This window comes from Aethalodelphis obliquidens, unplaced genomic scaffold (assembly GCF_003676395.1).
Source record: "Aethalodelphis obliquidens isolate GAN/ISIS:26980383/991018 unplaced genomic scaffold, ASM367639v1 scaffold28, whole genome shotgun sequence".
Taxonomy (NCBI): domain Eukaryota; kingdom Metazoa; phylum Chordata; class Mammalia; order Artiodactyla; family Delphinidae; genus Aethalodelphis; species Aethalodelphis obliquidens.
The window spans coordinates 23,727,038-23,746,054 of record NW_020837972.1 but is presented as its reverse complement, the minus strand read 5'-3'; the positions used below and the strand labels follow the sequence as shown (position 1 = coordinate 23,746,054).

Below are 19,017 nucleotides of genomic sequence, written 5' to 3'. Positions count from 1 at the left end.
TTCTTTAATCAGAAAAATAAGCCCCATGTTTCTGGGAGGGAGACCAGGTATCTGTAGGCTCTGCTCTGGGTGTCAGGACCCCCCGAGGGCCAGGGTCCTCATGACCAAGCAGGGAGGAAGGCTCGGGTCTGGAAACCGGGGGGCACCTCCGTGGCCTCCATGAACCGGGTCGGTATTAGAGGTGGCTGTCACAGCCGGGTGAGACTGGGCGCACAGAGCACTGCGTGGGAGCCTGGCCAGGGCACCCCTGGTGGCCGACGCTGCTCTCCCACCTTGTGCCCAGGACTCCAGGAGCACTAGTGCGGGGCTGCCCTGAGCCAGAGGTCAGGGGCAAGGGGTGGTGGCCCTTGAGCGCAGGTGCGGGTCGGGTGGGAGTGGGGGGAAGCAGAGAAAGGTTTGTAGTGTGAGGTCTGTCCTGACCGGGGACGTCCTAGGGGGCCCGGAGCCGGAAAGCTGTAGGGGACGAGTGGGATGCTGGGAGGGGACATTCTGGGAATGGCCTCAGGCCCTGCAGGCTTTCTTGGTCCAAAGCTGGGGGGGTGGACAGGAGACTGCCCCCGGCTTCAGTGCTCAGTCACTGGGGTGGAAGAAGAGTCCTGAGGGGGAGCCTCTTGTCTCACCAGTAATTGCTACTCAACCACAGACAGCCCTGAGCATCCCTCGCGTCCCCTCTCCAGTCACAGGACTCTAGAGCTGGGCAAACATCACCCTTTGCAGAGGGAAGCAGCAGGACCTCAGGCCTGGCTCTGGTTGTGCCCACATTCTGCCTGGTGGGGGACGGGAATGCACACTGGCCAGATGGGGTGGGGCCCAAGGAGGGCAAGGCCTACAGCTGGCACGCCCCCCAAATCACACACGCACACACTCCACGCACAGGCAGACACGCGCCGTGTACATGCACACACAAACTCACACGCTGGCTGGCAGCACACCCGGGAGCGGAAGTCCCACATCCAAGGACGCGTGGGCACTTTAGAGGCACAGAGAGATGCTGGAGGACCCCACCCACGAGCCTGAGCCGTGGGGGTGGCCGTGCGCCCTCTCCCGGGCGCGTGCACGCCACAGAGCAGCGGGCACGGCGGGGGCCAGCGCGGCGGGAGGTGGGAAGGCGCTGTGGTCCTCTCCTCTCTTCCCGGCGTGGGGGGCCTCGGCTCGGTGGTGGCCCTGCAGGGGCTCCCGTCTCTGCTGAGCCTCAGCCTCCAGCCGCAAACGGCCTGGCCTGTCCGGAGAAGGCCTCCGGCCAGTCTGACAACACATCTCGGGCCACAGGCTGAGGGGGCCTTGGCCCGGCCCAGCACAGCCACACCTGGGGTGGTCTGGGAAAACGGGCGTCAGGCTCCAGGGCTCACAGATGGGGCCTGGCGGGCCACTGCAGGGGTGGAGGATCGAGTCCGTCGTGACCTCAGGGGCCGGCAGGGTTGGCCTGGGGCCAGGAGGGAGAGCTGGGGCTGATGGGCCCGGACCAGGTCCAGCAGGGACTGCCGTGGCTGGCTCGGGGGCCCCAGGAGAGGCCGGCGGGGCGGGGTTGGCCGGCCCAGGAGTGACGGGCGCTCAGGTATAGGGAGTAACGGCTGGGGCTGGCAGGGCTGGCTCGGACCCAGAAGTGACCGCAGGGGCTGGCAGGGCTGTTTCGGGCCCAGAAGTGGCCGCTTTCGTCGGCACGGCTGTTCTGGGCCCAAGAGTGGCCGCTTGGGCGGGTGAGGCTGTTCTGGGTCCATGAGTGGCCGCTTTTGTTGGCACGGCTGTCCAGGGCCCAGCAGTGAAGGCTTGGGGGGGCCAGGCTGCTCTGGGGTTTCGACTAATTGCTGGGGCTGACTGAGGCCCAGGAGGGACCGCCGGGGGCGGCTGGGCTGGCCCAGGAGGGACCTTCGGGGCTGGCATGGGGCTAGGGACAGCCGCCGGGGGCAGCAGCACTGGCCCGAGAGTGAGCTGGCGGGCCGGCGACGTGGGCGCAGCACGAGGAGTGACTGTGGGGGCCGGCACCGCTGTCCTGAGGATGCCCTGCTGGGCTGGCCACGGAGACACGGGCCCATCCACGACCGCGTGGGCCAGCAGCGGTGCCAGAGGGCCAGCAGGGACCGACAGAGGTGGCACGGGGCCAGGACAGACCGCAGGGGCCGGCAGCGGTGCCACGGGGCCAGGATGGACCGCAGGGGTCGACAGAGGTGACATGGGGCCAGGAGGGACCGCAGGGGCCGGCAGCGCTGCCACGGGGCCAGGAGGGAGCGCAGGCGCCGGCAGCGCTGCCTGGGGGCTAGGAGTGCCCAACGCGGCTGGCGGGGCTGAGCCGGGAGTGACCGCTGGGGCCGGCAGGGCTGATCTGGGGCTGGAAGCAGCTGCTGGGGCCGGCAGGGCTGACCTGGACCCAGAAGTGACCGCCGGGGCTGGCTGGGCTGTCTTGGGCCCAGAAGTGACCGCTGGGGCCAGCTGCGCTGACCCGGGAGTGGCCGCTGGGGCTGGAAGGGCTGCCCAGGGTCCGGGAGAGCCCGACGGGGCTGGCAGCGCTGACACGGGGCTGGGAGTGACCCCTGGGGCTGGCTGGGCTGGAGCTGCTGCTGGCGCTGGGCCGGGCCGTTCTGGTCCCAGTGGTTGGCTGGGAGCGGCCCCCCTTCTGGGGAGCACACCTGCATGGAAGAAAGAGCACGTGTCCACCTGGGCAGGTGTGCCTGTAGACCCCCCATCCAGCCCAGGCCCCTGAGACATGCTGCCCCCTCACCAGCATTCCAATCCCCAAGGGAGTTGAAAGTGGAGTGTGAAACACCAAGAAGAACCCCTCTCTGAAAAGAAGGCGCAAACCAGTGAGTCCCTGGAGAGGAAAACAGCTGTAGTGCTGAGCCGACACCTAGGACAGAACCCTGTACCCTGGGAGAAAGCCCCTGGCCCCAGTCTCCCTGCCCCATGCCAGCTGGGCTCTGGGTGACAGCAAGGATGGCCCCTCCCAGCAGGGCTGCTCCTTGCACCTGGTCCACCAACCACAACTGATGTGACTCCCTCCCTGTCTCGCAGACCCACTGCGTTTCGCGTAAGTTTAGCACATGGAGAGCACCCAGCAATGAGCCTGGTCCCCACGCGTTACAGACACGCTGGACACCCCATAGTCGGCGGAGCCTGACAGACGCAATGGGGAAACGGGGCCAGCCTATCAGCGGGTGCACCCTCCAGTTCCGCCTGAGCCAAGCACCCCCTGCCCCCAGTTCCTGGGTTCCTGGCCTGGTTTGCCTTTCTCTGGCTGTGACCCCCACCCCCCACCCGGGGTGTCCCCTGCCTCCACTCAGCACCCTCAGACTTCCGGCAGGCGGCTGCCCCCGGCCCCAATCCACGTATGCCCCTGACCCCACCCCCGACAACAATGGAGCGCGTTGCCAGGCAGGCCCAGATGCCGACGGGTGGTGTCCAGGTGCTGCCGTGGCCCCCCGGCCGCCCGGGAGCCCTTGATTCGGAGTGGGAGGGCCCAGCGCTCACCTGCTTGGTGGGCTGCAGCGGGGCCTTCTTCTCCCCTCGGTCGCAGGTGGGCTCCAGGTCCTGCTCGGAGCTGCCTGCCTCCAGGGGCCGCCCGTTCTCACCAGGCTCTGCAGTCGGGCAGTTTTCTGATTCACGGGGCTTCTTGACAAGGCGACGTTCCCACTTCTCCTTCCGCTCGTGTGGCTTCAGGGCCATGTCCTTCTGTGGGGTGAGGAAGGACAAAGCCAGTTAATCGGCAGTGACACGATTCCAAGTGTTATCCCACCAGTGACACCATGAGAGACCACGTTGTGCCGAAGGTGGGGCCCTGGGCATGTGACAGCACCTACCTGGAGGTGCCACTCCCCGCCACCCCCCTGCAGTGGGCTGTCAGGCTGCCACACCTCGGGAAGGAGCCTCCCATCCTGGGAGGGCCACATGAAGGGGAATGAAGGGAGATGGGTGAATGGGTAGGCGGCAGACGGGTCTGATGAGCGTGGGTGGGCCTGTCAGGACTGGGGGTTTGGGGAGGGTGACTGGGGTGAGTTTCCCGAGGAGCCCAGCCAGTAACGTGGGGCCCTGATCCTTGGCCCAGTGTGAGGCCTCACCCAAGCTCAGCAGGAAGCAGCTGCTGAGACTGGTGGCTGGGCTGGCCTTCAGGAGGCATGGCCCATCCTGGCACCCTCTGGATTCCTGGTCTGAGACCGGGGCGAGCCCTGGGCTGAGGGCCATCACCGCAGTAGCTGGCTGCAGGCAGAGATGCTGCAACTCCAGCTGCCCCGTCCCCTGGTCCTGAGCCACCCGTGGGTTTATCAGCCCAACTCGAGGATGCCCAACTGGCATCCTGACCCAATGGGAGCCCGTCTTGGGAAAGCAGTCTCCACGTCAGCCAGGTGTGCAGAGCTGCAGCGACCCCAGACGTCACCCCTGGAGCAGGGAGCTGGGCCTGCCTTGTTCACAGCTGTGCCCAGTGCCTGGAGCCGGGCCTGACACACAGTGGGTGTCTAATAAGCACGTGCTAAAACGATGCCGACAACGGCAGCATGGTCTCCCATCCCCACGGGCGGCTGGGCCTCTGCACTGCCTGCACAGCTCCTACTGTGCAAAGGGGGCCTGGACCCACCACCACCCGCAGCTCTGCCAATGTGCCCAGAGATGCCTGGCATTCACTGGTGGTGAAGAGGGAAGGTGCACCCACCGGCCTCTTGCTTGGGTCCATGGGGGAACCAGGGGCAGCGCCAGCGCCACTGGGCTGCTAAAGAGAGAGCTAAGGAAATGCCAACAAGGGACCCAGAAGGTTCCGAAAGTATCTGCCCACGAAGGAGGGGAAGAGGAAAGCCTGAATGAGGGCAATGGTGACTTATCCCAGGTGACACCCTCACAGCCCCCCAGGAAACGTCCCTAAGCCACTTAAGCAGGTGGCAGGAAGGACCAATGTCCCAGCCTGCTGTGGTCCCCTGGACTGGCGGCAGGGAAAGGGATGTGCTGTGCTTGCCGCGTGGGCTCCTCTGACCTGGAGCCAGCAGCTACCTCAAGACGACTCCCCACGTCCCTCCTCCCGTCCAGTGAAGGGGGGCCACAATTCCCAGAATTCGAGAGGAGTGCCAATGAGGTCAGCCAGACTGGAGCTGTCCCTCCAGGCACGGAAGCCCCCCAGCTGCCCCGCCTGGTGTGGCCCGTGGCCTGGCCTGGGAGCAGTCATGTCCAATCGCAGGCTGACTGACCACCCCCCTCGGCGGCTGCACACAGTCGTGTCTGCACAAGGCGGCGGCAGCAGATCCCCCTCCTCTCCCAGGCCCAAATGCATGGGCACACAGACCTGCGGCTCAAGCAGGATCTGGGGAGGGAAGGGCCATCCACAGCCTCTCAAGAGGGGGCATGTGGCACCCCTTGACCTCTGACCCCACACCAAGGGCTGGCGTACTCACCTTCCTGCACGCCCTGCATCCCTGCCCTGTCCCCAGTGTCAACTCAGGGGCTGACTCAGCGTCAACCAGGAAGAGAGAGAGGGATGGTGTGCCAGTGGGGTTGGGGGCTCCTAAAGGTCAGCTGAACCGTGAGGCCGCAGGCAGGACGCTCGTCCTGGTGCATCTGTGAGGTCAGACACCCTTCCACGCAGAAGCACTCCCACCACACGTGGATCTGCCCAAAGTTCCACAGGCTTCTGCCTGAGCAGCAGGTGGGACCCCAACGTCCTGGATGCAGGATTGACCCTTCCCCATGCTCACACTCTGGGCTATCAGACCCCAGGGACACCCACAGGTCATCTGCACTTCCGTGGCCACTGCCAGAACCCCAAGGGCACCAGCTCATCTTAGCCCGAGGGGGTCACTCTCCCTCATGCCCTGCCGACAGAGCCCCTGCTGACCCCAGGACTTCCCAGCACCGGCCCTGCTCATAGGCCAACTCATTAAACTGGCAGTGAGCGCCGACTCTAGGCTAGTTTGGCTCCAGGCACCTGGGACCAGATCAGGAGGGAGCTGGCCCAACAGGCAAGTTGTCACGACACCCAAAAAGGCAGGAGGGTAACACAGGCAGGGAAGCGGAAAGGAAGGAGCCACTTCAGGATGCTTGGGGACGACCCCTGGTCAGAGCCCAGGGAGCCTCCCTCAGGGAGCAGCCAGTGCAAAGTCCCTGAAGTGATGAGGAGTTCCATGCTCCCCCTCTGGTGCCCGTCTCCTCAGGACGGTGATGCCAGGAGGGAGGTTCTCCTGGTCAGCAGCTGGCCCAGGATATGGCCACAGGCTTCCCTGGCGAAGAACGCTGAGGCTGTCCCTCTGGTGATGAGGAAGCACTGGTGAAGGTGGCTCGCCTTCCACACGCAAAGTACTTAACACGTATTGACTCCTGGTGTGCCCGTGACGCATGCATGTCAGCCTCCTTATAGACAGAGGCCAAGGCCCAGAGAGGTCCAGAGATATTCCTGGTCACCCAGCCCACAAGGGTCTCACTGCTAACAGGCTGCTCCCACACAGGCCCCGGAGAGCAGCGAGGCCCCCAGAGTCCCTACCTGTCCACCCTGGATGTCACCTCCTGACCACGGGGCGCCAGTCTGCAGGGCCGTTACCTTAGAGCCTCACTGCCCACCCGTGGGTGCCCACCTCCACCCAGCCCCATCGTGGTGCAGAGGGTGGGCCCAGCAGGCTGCGGTCAGAGGCCCCAGGGAGACACAGGGCAAGTCCCCAGGCACCACGCTGTAAGGGGTGCATGAGTCAGGGCCCTCCAGAGAAACAGACCCACAGCGTGCGTGCGCAGGCGAAGCTCGATTAGAAGGAGGCGGCGGCACGACCGTGCAGGCGACCCGCTGCGGGCGGCCTCGTGACCCCAGAGGGCCGCGGGAGTAGTTCCAGTCTGAAGGTGGAGGAAAGGCCCCCGTCAGACAGGAGGAGCCCCCTCTTCCTCGGAGCAGGGCGGGCCTCCTGGTTCCACACAGGCCTTCAGCAGACAGGACGAGGCCCGCCCGCATGCAGGGGACGCCTGCCGCACTCAGTCTGCGGTGGAAATGCAGCCCCATCCACACAGCCTCCCGTCTGGGGCCAGGCTGGCACGGGCAGGCGCCACCTGAGGGGCCCCGCGGGCGTGGGGAGGTGGGGCTTTGAGGCAACCCCGCCCTGCACACCCGGGACCCTGGAGACCCTGGGGCCCCGGGCAGGACGCGAGTCTCTGGGCTGCAGCCGTTCTGGTCAGGCCCCGGGCCCAAGCCTGCCCTGACAACGGGCCTCTCGACTCCCACACCTCGGAGCCCCCCCACCGTGGGCCACCTTGACCTTCTCATCACCACAGAAAGTGGCAAGTTATCTCCCCCGACCTCCCCATGGGCCACCTCCTTCCGGGAAGAGTAACTAACCATCCTGTCCCCGTGCGACCTGGTCCTGGGATGCGCACGTCCCGCATCACTGCGGGGTGAGCCTCGCCTTTACAGGGCAGGAAGGGAGCAAGGACCCGCCTCAGGGTCTTTCTAGGGCCACCCGAGGCCACTTCTGACCTACTTGGCTGAAGTCACAAAGACTGCTCCTAGCCCGGGGGATGACCTCTGAGCTCTCATGTCTGAGCCCTGCAACAGAACAGGGCTGCCTGTGGCACGTCCGAGCAAACACAGAGAACGAGTCCACTACTACCCATGAATCTACAGGGGCAGCCTGCCCCAGGGGGACACCTGGGACCTGTCTTTCTAACAAGCATTTGTGAACAAAGAAGGACAGGGAAGGGCAGACGTGCAGCGAAGCAAGCGTGGTGCTGACTCACGTGGTGAGCACCTCAGACAGACCCGCCCCTGCCGCGCTCCGGGACCCACCTCGGCCCCTCCACAGGTTCTGGAAGGGCCTCAGGAAAATTCTAGGTCATCTCTCCAGACACATCTGGCCACCGCATCGTTCATGTGGTAAAAAGGATGCGTCTGTCAACCACAGACTGTTCTAACTCGTCACATTTTCTGTAAACCCGTTTTTGGCATTCTGTTGTTTTTCATTAAAAACAACTAGATTGTCAGAATCTTTGAAACACCAGTGCCTCTCCCCTGGCCTGGACTCAGTCCAGCTCCATCCTGGCCACAGCCCACAGTGGCAGGTGGGGACCAGGGCGGGACCTCCTGCATCTGGAAGAATGGGGGGAGCAGGAAAGCCACCTGCCTTGGCCGGGCTGAGGTGCACCAGGCGTGGGCCTTGTGCAGACGGAGGGGACGGCAGGACCACCGGCTCTCTCCTGGCTGCCGCAGGCAGGAGGCCTCGTGCTGCACACGTCCCGGCTCCAAGCGAGGCCCATAGTGTTTCCCGCTTGAAGGTTCGAGAGCATGAACTCTAAGCCAGGGGCCCTGCCAGTTTCCTCTCCTGGAAGGAAAATCGCCACCTCAGCAGGATTTCTCTGGAGCAGGGCTTACCAGCGTCCAGATGCAGCTGCCCCTACCCCAAGCCACTGCCATGAGAACGACCGCAGAGCTCCCTGGGCTTCTGTTCTGTACTGCACTGCTAGTGAGCGCGAGCCAGGCCTGAGCTTGGTGCCCGAGGCTGGGGCTGCCCTCGAGGGCCTGTGACACCAGCCCCACGGGGGTGTATCTGGGCCCGTTTTGAAGGCTCAGCCATGCTTGGGCACACGCAGTGCCAGAGTTCTGCCCTCACTGGCCTCGGTTTCCTCATCTGTAGTCTGGCGCGGCAGCTGTGCCCAGGCCTGCAGGGAGGAGCGAGGCTGAGGCGTGCGGAGGTTTCACACACAGCCACGCTTCTGAGCCACACTGCGGGCCCCCACTGACTTGAGGCAGGGGCCCTGCAGCGAAGCCCCCCGCAGTAGCCAGGCCCTCTGACCCTCCCGGACCACGGGGGCGGGGGTGGGCATGTTGCTGTGAAATCAGACTAGATCTTCCTGCAGCGATTTTACGTGACCACCTGTTAACCCCCCTAAACAGGATGACTATGCAGCACCGATACAATTTCTAACTCGCTTCTGTAAACCGACCGCGGAGAAATAAAAGCAATTACAACTAGTAAACACAGACTTGGAATGATTCCCCTCACCGGGGGGCTGAGGCTGCCTGCTCCCACCTGGATCAGGCCCTTTCAGGCCCCCAGACCCTGCAGGCAAAGGCGCGGCCACACCCCTCTGGCCAGGCGGGGGCCCCTCTACTCTGTGAACCACGCTGGGGTCTGCTCCCCAGTACCTGGGCCCCAGCCCATAGAACTCACCCCTCGTCACCAAACTTGGGCAACTCTCGCCGCCGGGGGTGAGAAGGCAGATGGCCCACCTGGGCCCTCACCACTGCCCCCCACCCCACCTGTCCCTCCACTTCCCAGAGGAAGGCTTTGTGGGATGTCCATGTCACCCTAGGACAGGGCCAGGCCTGGAGACCCATCCCCGTAAGGGGCCAGGAGGCTGCGGGTGGCGGAGGTTGCCTTCTCCCAGAACCTCTGGACCTGAGGGCCCCAGCAGCCCTCCCGACTCGTGGTTCAGGCACCTGCTCTCCATGGTTCCAGGAGCTCACGCCACATCCCACCCACGTCCAGTCTGAGTGCGGCCCCACCCACTCTACCTTCAGAGCCTCAGCCATGGCTCACCGGGCAGGCTGTCATCCCCCGACCTGGATGCCCTTCAGAGCGCGTCTGCCCCAGGGCCTTGGCGCAGCTGCTCCCTCTGCCCTGGCACCCACGTGGCTCACTCCCTCTCACCCGCAAGTTGGAGTTGCCTCCAACTCCCCCTACCCCACACAGGGTAAAACCGCAGCCCCCAGGCCCCGCCCCGCCTTCCCCACTCCTCAGAGACTCAACTGCAGGTGCTCCTTTCCTGTGGTCGGGGGAGCAGGTGGCTTAGCGCAGGGTCTCTCCCCAAGCGGGAACCCCCTCCCCTTCCCCCTGGCCAGATAGGAGGCAGCTTCTGCACCACCCACCAGCAACTGGTGCCTGACACCCCCAAGTGACCAACTCTCCACGCCTGCCTGGGACTAAGGAGGCTCTGGTGACGACGTGGGACTCCAGTGCCAAAATCAGGGAAGTCCTAGAGACACTGAGGAGGCCCCGTGAACCACGACGACAGCATCTTCCTTCATTTAGACAGCCTTCACCAGAGCCCCTCCCTGCCCACACAGTGGGCTCGGGGCCAGGATGGAGGGGTGAGAAGGTCCCTTTGCCTGGCCTGACCCCCACCCCGGGCCCTGCTCCAGGTGCAGGAAGGCCGGGGACACCTCCAGCACCTGCCGCTGACCTCTCTCAGGGCTTGAATGCTGAACTGGGAGCTGTCCCGGCTGTCCCAACCCTGGCGTGGGGACCAGGTCCAGTCACCACCTCCAGCTATGCTGCTGGGACAGAACTGTCCTCCCTGACCCGTCCACCGCCTAAGTCACATTCACACCACACAGGCACCGCTGCCCGTCTTCTCCTCAACCCCACGCCCAGTGTGCCAACCCTCCAGGCAAGTCATGTTGCCTGAGTCACCTGGCCCTTGAGGACCATTTCCTGAAGGCCTCACTGACATCTCAGCTGCTCCGGAAGCTTCCAGAACCTGCCTCGTTGCATCCTGGTCCCTCTGGGTCCGTTTCCCGCTGGCCCGCTGAACACCTGGTGAGGCCGGCATGGCTGGATGGCAGGTGGTCAGGGAGCCGGGAGTCAGGAGCCGGGCCTCCAGCAGGACGACCACGGCATCTGGAGTGCTTTCCGAGCGCCAGCCCCCTGCACGTGAGTGGGGAGCCCCTCCGGGAGGGAGGCCCCTCCCAGGCCCTGTACCCACCCCTTCACATATCCAGTGAGCCCCCGCAGTGTGCCGGGACAGAGAAGTCACCTGGAAACAAAACACAGACCCACCCCATTGCTGAAGACAAGCCAGATGATACCTGGCGGAAGAAGGCGGCCGCCTGCCCAGGTCTGCGCCCTGTGGGTCCGCTTGAGCCGCCACCCAAGACCACGTCCACGTGTGGGTCCCCCACCGCGACCCTGGCCGACGGCCTGGGCCACCCTTTGCCCTGCACTCGACTGGGATTTACGGTCACAGACACTGTCCTGACAGTGACATTGTGAGGTCAGTCTGTCCAGGCCCCTCTCGGCATGACCGCCAGCTCCTCCACGCCAAGACAGCGCATCCCACACTGTCTTGGCCCGGCAGGGGAAGCTGTGGGGGCCGGGGCCGCTGCTGCTGAAGCATCTCGTGCCTGCCTTCCGTTCGGGTGGGGCACAAAGAGAAACAAGCTCAGAGAAGGGCCTCGAAGAGGAGACGGGGAGGGCGCAGGACCACGCGGCAGGTACTTCCACCTTGTCACTCCCTAGACGAGGAAACTGAGACCCGGAGCAGGCACAGGGCTGGCAGGGGCCACACGTGAGGAGAGGGAGACACTCACTAGCTTCACTGGCCACCTCAGCTGGCTGGAGGGCCTCGGAAGAAGCATCCTCAACTTGCTCCTGGGTGACGGCGAGAGCTGGGCAAAGGCCCCAAGGCAGACGTTCCTGGGTGCAGGGACCGAGGTGAGGAGATGGGTAGGGCCAGGCCTCGAGGGGAACGTGGGTTCATTCCGCAGATGACAGACAGGGACCCCTAGGGGATCTGGGCCAGGCAGAGATGTGATCTCTGGAGCCAGGGGCCCCTGGCTGTATCCAGACGAGTCTATGAGCATTCCTGTCTGACAAATCCTCACTGGGCCGCAGGCGGAGCCAGGGCTGAGGGCAGGCCAGGCAGCACGTGGGAAAAGCATCGGCTAGGGGCCTGCCAGGGTCTGAGGACCAGCATGTGGGTCCAGGGCTGGGGGGCAGAAGGGACAGCTGTGGTGTGTGAGGTCAGCTGAGTGATGGGGTCATGGCAGACCCACGGTCCCTGTGGGGATTGGCTCGTACAGAGACGGGAGCCCTGGGGCCACAAGAACACCCCACCCAAGGCTGCAGAGTATTTGCAGGGAGGGTGGCAGCTGCCAGGCACCCGAGGTGGCACAATATGTCAGACTGGGGGCGACCAGTGGGACAGGGCCAGGGGAGAGGATTCAGGACGTGGCTGATGGCCACGCAGGGCTGGAGCTCCCATGGAAGCTGGTCTGGAGGACCCACCAGGAACCTGATCCTCACAGGGTCAACTCTTGACTCGGCGTGAAACTGCGAGGCCCCTCCCTCCCAAGGACAGGAAAGGCAGGGTGGCCAGACACGCAGCCCTAGGCCAGAAAGGTGAAGCCCAGGCTGGACAGGTGGGAGCCCTGCCGCTCTCTGGTCACATGGCCTCCACCCCCAGCCCCCAAGGAGCAGCACAGACCCACGCCCTGTGCCTGGCTCCCATCCCGCGCTGCCACTTGCCAGCCCTGTAGACTCAAAAAGTGACTTAACCCCCATGCCTCAGTTTTCTCGTCTATACAATGGAACAGCAAGCACCCACTGCAAGGGCTGCTAGGAGGATGAAGTGAGCCGAGGCCCCGGAGGCCGTCGCTCCTGTTTCCGTGGCTCTCGGCATCACCACAGACGGGCCGGACTCGGGCCTCCCACTCCTTCCTGGCAGTGGTGTGTGAGTGGCGGCCCCCTGCCAGGGCCACACGTGTGCCTCGCGCAGATGGCGGCTCTGCTCACCACAGTCACCGGCTGACGCTAAGCTCCCACCAGAGAACCCTCCCTTGTCTGGGACCTGCAGGCACCTGCGGCCGGTCAGCGTGTGCTGCTCCGTGCGGCGTCCAGAGGGCAGCGACCGCCCCAGGTGGCTGCTCCAAGGAAGGAGCAGAGCCGGGGCCACTGAGACGCTTCCCCAGGCCAGGCTGTGACCCGGCAGTCCCTGCCCTCACATACATTCCGCGCGCACCAGGATCCCATCAGCTCGCCCGCCACACTCACACAGAGTCCTGGTGAGCTGAATGAAGGGAGTAGCGCAGTGCGTTTTCCTTCCAGGACTACTGTGGGAAACCAGGGCACTGGAAGGTTCTCCACACCCAACTGGAGCCAAATACGTCTGCCCCAAGTCCCCAAAGCACTTGACTCCATGCAGGTTTCAGATTCCAGCTCCCGAGGGAGAAAGCGCCTCAGGTGACCCCAGTGACCACCCACATCCCCACCCTCACCCCAGCCGACTAGCGCCTCACCCACCTTCCCCAGGCGTCTCCACCTGAGAGCCCCACCCGTGCCGGCTCCTGCCCAGCAGCCGCCTGGCCTGCACGGCGGACGCTGTCATGACAGCCCGTGACCTCCCCCCAGCCTCCGGCGAGTCTAGTCACCTATCTGCCTGGAGCCAAGCCCGCAGCCAGCACGGGCACGGCCACTGCTTATCGATGCTTAGTGAGTCAGGAGAGAAGGACGGGTCAGAGCCCTCCCTGGTGGCCAGTGGTTGCTGCCAGAGGCCCGGCAGCCTCATGCGGGCCTGCCTTCGCCTACCTTGGGGCCACCGCTGCCTGGGCCGCAAGGAGCGAGAGCGACGAGAGACCGTCCCGAGCAGCCGTCCAGGAGAGGGAGGTTGCCAGGGCTGGATGAGGGGGGCCACGGCTCAGCTACGCAACCCACGGTGCTGAAAGCCTCTGACTGGGAGGCGGGCCGGCTGCCCAGGGGCCTCACGAGGCTGCACCTGGGGACACATCCTCAGGGGCACCAGGGCCAGCAGGTACGCCAGTCACCAAGGAGGCAGAAAGGGGCTCTCGGCAGAGGAGTGCAGGCCGGCAGGCAGGCGGGCAGCACGGCCTGGGCAGCAAGACCACAGCAGGCACCTGGGCCCTGCCCCAGGTGAGTGGCAGAGGCCAGGCCAATGCTTCACTCTCCCCATCTGCACAGGGCCCCCGTGACCATGGCTCCCCGCTCCCAGGGCTCTGCGCAGAGCACGTGAACCAGACGGGTCAAGGCCAGGACGGTGGTGTCCCCCAGCGGGTGTCTCACTGCGTGCCACTGCTGTCACTCTGGCGGCCCCCAGCTCACAGTGACCCCACGCCCACGGTAGGGGTGGTTTCCAAGCGCCAGCATCCCTCCTACAGAAGGCCGACTCTGCCCGCCTGACACGCATACCCGGGCCCCCAGCCCTCCGCAGCGCAGACATGCGCACACTGCCCAGAAGCCAGGGTGGGGCAAAGGGAAAGTGGGGTGCAGCTGCCCCCGGGCCACACCACCGGGGCAAACTCAGCTTGTGGGAAGGGGAGGCTGCAGGCCGCGGGGGCCTACGACGCTCTGCCCCAGGCGCAGCACAGCCTCCAGGCGCCCAGGAGAGGGTGGCAGTGGGGAGACGGACGTCCACCACCTTTCCTGTCGTCAGCCCCCCGCCAGCCTTCACAGCGTGGGTGGGACACACAGGGAAACCAAGGCCCAGGAGAGGGTGGCGGTGGGGAGACGGACGTCCACCACCTTTCCTGTCGTCAGCCCCCCGCCGGCCTTCACAGCGTGGGTGGGACACACAGGGAAACCAAGGCCCAGGGGCCACAAGTGCTGTGTGTGCAAGCCCCAGCCATGGGAGCAGGGGAGTGGGCCAGCGTGCCGGAGCGCAGGAGATGGCCCTGGCCCCCTGCATGGGGCTCAAGACCCTCACCTGTGCTCAGGGGCAGGCGAGGGTAACGAGCTGAACGTCCGTCAGGACTGTGGCTGCCTCCACGCTGGGTGTCACCTCTGAGTGTTCGCTCTGTGATCCTACTGCCCGCGATGGATACGTGGTGACGCGGGGGACGCAGCTGAGCCCTCCCAGCCTGGTGCAGCCTCGGGCTCTGCAGTCTGGCGTCGATCCCCGCGGTGCTCAGAAGGGACAGCCCTTCCCTAGAGGTGGGACAGCCGGCCCGGGCCACAACGTTGCTCCTGCAGTGCAGGAAACGGCTGCCCCTTCGATGTCACGCAGGACCACCCTCTGCCTCTTCCCATCTGCGGACTGGGACTGTGGCGGGCAGATCCTGGGCGAGGACTTGTCCCCCCGCCCAGCCTCAGTTTCCCCATCTGAAGACTAGAAGGCAGCCTGGAGGAGGTGCTCTGGCCTGGAGGCTCAGACGCTCTGCAAGCTGAAGGCTTCTCCGGCTGCTGGCTCTCCTCACAGAGCCCAATCATCTGCGTGGTCTCAGCCCTGCTTCCCCGTCAGAGGGCTGGGCTGGACACGTGGCCCTGCAGGCAAACCAACAGCATGGGCTTCCATCCATGGGCCGTGGGGACTACACCCCAGCTCCCTGAGCACCCAGAGCCAGCACAGACCACGTGCTCTCCGCCCCTGTGGGCCGCTGAACCCGGCGCGCAGACAGACCACCACCATTGAGCCTCCTGATGTAGCCGGGGGTAGGGGGCGTCTCGGCACCCCTCACCGACTCCCCGACCCCCCACAGGGCCAGGTCCAGACCTGATCCCACTGCTCAGCGGGCGTGAGGCTTGCCTCCCAAGCTGGAAGAGCGCCATTATTTTTAGGGGAAATGCACAGCAAGCCCCTGGGCAGCCCCCCGCGTGGAGTGCAGCAGGGGCAGGGCTCCCCAGGCACGACTCCACGTGCAGCAGCTCACGTGCCGCCTCGGGGTGTGCTCTGTGCTCGTAAGAGTAACACGTGTTGGTCAGCGTGTAGGAAACAGAATTAGAGGAAGGCAGTCACCTGCGACCACAGCTAAAATGTGGGGTCTTTTCCTTTCCATCTCTATTCCCGGGTACACACCTCCCAGACATGTGTACAGATGTGGTAAATAACCTTTTCCTGCTGCACAAAAGGAGACACAAGACTGAAAGCGTGGTTACAGCTGCACAACATGCTCTGGAAAGGCCTCGGGCTGGCGAGAGTGGTCACTGAAGGAGGCTGAGTTTGGACCTGACATTTTTCAAAATACACCTTGTCATAAAGCTTGACTTCTGAAGCACGTAAAAGTGTTTTGCTGTTCGAAAAGCAAGTTAACAAAGAATCACATGGATGCCCAACCAGAAGAGTGGTTCTAGCGGCAAATGCTTTCTCTCCAGACCTGCAGAGACGGAGCTGAGGGCAAGGGCTGGCGGCCCTGAGGGAAAGCCCCAGGAGGCGCACAGTAGGCCTGCTGGGCACGTCCTGACTGCCTGCGAGGCGACTCCCGGGAGACCTCGGGGCCCGCACAACCTGCCCTGCGGTCGGAGGGCAGATCTGCCATAAGGAAGAAAGGTTGAGAGGACCTGGGGAGAGAACCACAGTGCAGCTCTGGCCTGCCCCCAAGGGCCTTCCCATCACCTCTGGTCAACACACTGGGAGGTGGAGACATCACAGGAATCAGAGGGACAGCAAGGGCTGTCCATCAGTCTGTCCCAAATGTCCCTGGTCAGTGAGAACAGAAGAAAGAGCCCCAGTCCTGCCCAAACCACAAGACCGCTGTCCCACTGCTACCTGCTCACTGCCCCCACACAGATAGATGCAGACTCAGAAAGCCGATGGGGACCAGGGCTCAGGTGTGAGACCCCCTGCCCAGACTGGGGCCTGCATCCTCAGGACAAAGGCAAGGAGAACTTGAGGGACACTGGCACCGCGCACAGGTCCCACCTCCTGAGCAGGGCCACATCCAACATTAGGTTATGCTCCAGGGGTGGCAGCCTGTGTCCGCATGGAGGCCAAGACGGACCCCCAAGGGCTTGGCAGAGCTCTGAGGCCAGGCAGGCTGAGGGCTCAACGCTCACGGTGCCGGGCCTCAATGTCCCCATCTGTGCCGTGGGGACACGCAGGCCTCAGAACAGCACCTGGTAGAGCACACTCATCTGCTGAGTGCTAGCTGTCACTATCAGCCTCATTATCAACTATCTGAACTCTGGGGGAAAACCACTACACTTTAGCAAGAAATGAGGCCAAACAAGCGGGGCTGGTCGAGAAGTTATGACTCGTCCAGAAGCCCCGTACTTTCCAAGGCAGGCAGGCTCCTCCCTGGCTCAGAAGGGCAGAGAAAGGGGCACGGAGTGGCCCTGGGGTGGTGCGGCTGTGTGAACGCCAAGCAGAACGCAAGCTCAGTCTCACTATGACCCGGCCGGGCTGGTCTGAGCCTGCAGAAGTCCCCTAAAGCCGAGGCTGCACCTTCCGGCCCCTGATGCAGAAGGGGCGCAGCCAGAGCCACTGCGGGCGGCGTGTGGACCCGACAGGTGCGCCGAGTGACCCTGGGCGCAGCTTTCCTGAACCTCAGCTTCTCCTCTCACTGGTTCATTCCACAAACACGTATGGGGCACTAGGACCCCGCAGGGGACACACACACACACACACACACACACACAGACATGGGGCCTGCTCTCTTTCAGCTACAAGTTCTGGCGGGGAGAGCATCACAACAGAGCAGACAGCTTCGGAAAGAGTGCTAACTGACAGCAGAGAAAGTTTGTGAAATAAGACGGGGAGATGGACAGCTAGGGGGAAAGGCACGCTGCTTCAGGCCATGCCCGGAGAGGGCCTCTCAGAGTGACATTTGCGTCTGAGACAAGAAGGCGCCAAACAACCCAGGCAGAGGGAACTGCAAGTACGGAGGCCCTGAGGCAAAACCCGAAAGGGGCTGATATGCCGGTGTGAGAGGATGTCAGGTGGCAGAGGCCAGCTGATGGGACGCAGGGCTTCGGAGGCCGCAGCAGGGGTTTTGTCTTTTCCCCACGGGGCAGAGCGGGTACACTTCTGGAAGGTGGGTGGTGTATCCCCTCAGAGGCCGCAGGGCAGGACCTGGCTTGTACAAAGGCAGAAAACTCAGCCCTGGGACCTCCCCTGCCCAGTACGGAGCCAAGGCACGTGCCACCACACCCCACCAAAGCGCGTTCGCTGAGGACCCCTAGGCCCAGGAGGCATCTCAGGCCTCCCAGATGTGCACAACAGACGATCCTGACACAGGTGCCCCACCTCTGTGCATCCATGTGCCCAGACAAGAAGGGGCAAACCTGTCCCTGGGCCACCTCTCCCTGGCTGCCAGCACCTGACCCTGAGGCTCTCTACGGACCCGGGGCACCCCTGGGAGGGGGCTCACTGCAGAGACCTGCACTGTGGGGACTTCCTTTCCCCCAAAGCTCAGCCTCTGTGACTGGTGAGCCCTAGGCCACTGGCCCCCAACCCCCAGGAAAAGGGGAGCTGTTAACTGAGCGGTCCCTGGGGCCCCAAACCCAGCGGGTGCTGGTCCCCCAAAATAAGTGCTTCCTGGGGCCCCTGGAGGGTGCAGGGGCGGCCTGGTTGGGGCTCACGGGACTCCGCAGCCAGGCGGCATTCCTACCCAGGCCCAATCGGTCCACTTGCCAACTCTGACAGCATCCATTTCCTTCTCCACTCTCTTGGTTCCAGGCGAGAAGGGAAGCATTTGCTCAACAAATACTGTCCATGATACCTCAACCAGACAAACAACTTTTTTTTTGCCATCCTATTAACCACGCAGCAAACAGCGGTCGCAGAGAGGGGGATAAAACATGACCCTCCCTCTCCCCGTCTAAACAGAAACCTCAAGGAGGAGGAGAGGAACAGGAGGAATTCCCCATGTATCCATTTTATCACGGCCTCCACCAAGTCCAGCAGTGTCCACCTCCCTAGCACATCCTGAACCGAATCAAGTGACATTTTGGCAACAGAAACACAATTGAAAAAAGACCGGCTGAGTAGCCAGACAGCCCCCAGTTCGGACAGTGTAATTTAGAGATTTTTCCCCCCAGCACCTCAAGACACAAACACACCTGCAGCCAATGCACGTTGCCGGGTCCTCCAGGAGCAACCTGCCGGGCGCGCGGGGCCCACGCAGCCCGGGGAGCCCTAAGGGGTGGGTGTGCCCATGCCCCAGGGGCTTCCCGCTCGCGACCCCGCGGCAGCATGCTCGCGGGGGGACCACCTACCTCCAAGGCCTCCAGCGTGCTGAAGCTGGCGATGGCGAAGCCATCGATGACCTCTTCCTCCTGCGAGCTGGACTCGCGGCGGCGGCGGCGCGGGGGGCGCGCGGCGGCGGCGCGGGGCGGGGGCGCGCGGGGCAGGCCCGTGTTCTCCTTGCCGGGCCCGGGCTCGGGTTCGTCCCCCGACGACGCGCTCTGGTCGCGGGCGTCGCGGGCCGCCTCCCGGCGCCGGCCGCGGTCCCGCTGCGCGCGCGAGCGCCGGCTCTGGCGGACCTTGGCCTCCATGGCGCGCGGTGACCTTGCGGCCGCGCCGTCGGGCTCCCGCTCCGCTGCCGCTGCGCTACGCGGCACCGCCGGGCTCGGTGCGGACCGCGCCGACTCCGGCCGTGGGCGGCGGCGGGCAGCGGGCCGGGCC

General features: G+C 64.5%; 1 protein-coding gene across 11 annotated transcripts in view; it reads right to left on the bottom strand.

Moving 5' to 3' along the window:
- FBRSL1 (fibrosin like 1) overlaps window positions 1–19,011 on the bottom strand; it is an 85,261-nt gene extending 66,250 nt beyond the window's left edge. For all 11 annotated transcript variants that reach the window (XM_027125198.1, XM_027125202.1, XM_027125203.1 and 8 more), the window contains exons 1-2: window positions 18,609–19,011; window positions 3,463–3,663 (exon numbers count right to left, since the gene is read on the bottom strand). In XM_027125198.1, coding sequence (XP_026980999.1) covers window positions 3,463–3,663; window positions 18,609–18,887 — 480 coding nt within the window. In that variant the 5' untranslated portion in view covers window positions 18,888–19,011. The remainder of the gene's footprint in view (window positions 1–3,462; window positions 3,664–18,608) is intronic.
- Window positions 19,012–19,017: the final 6 nt, after the last annotated feature.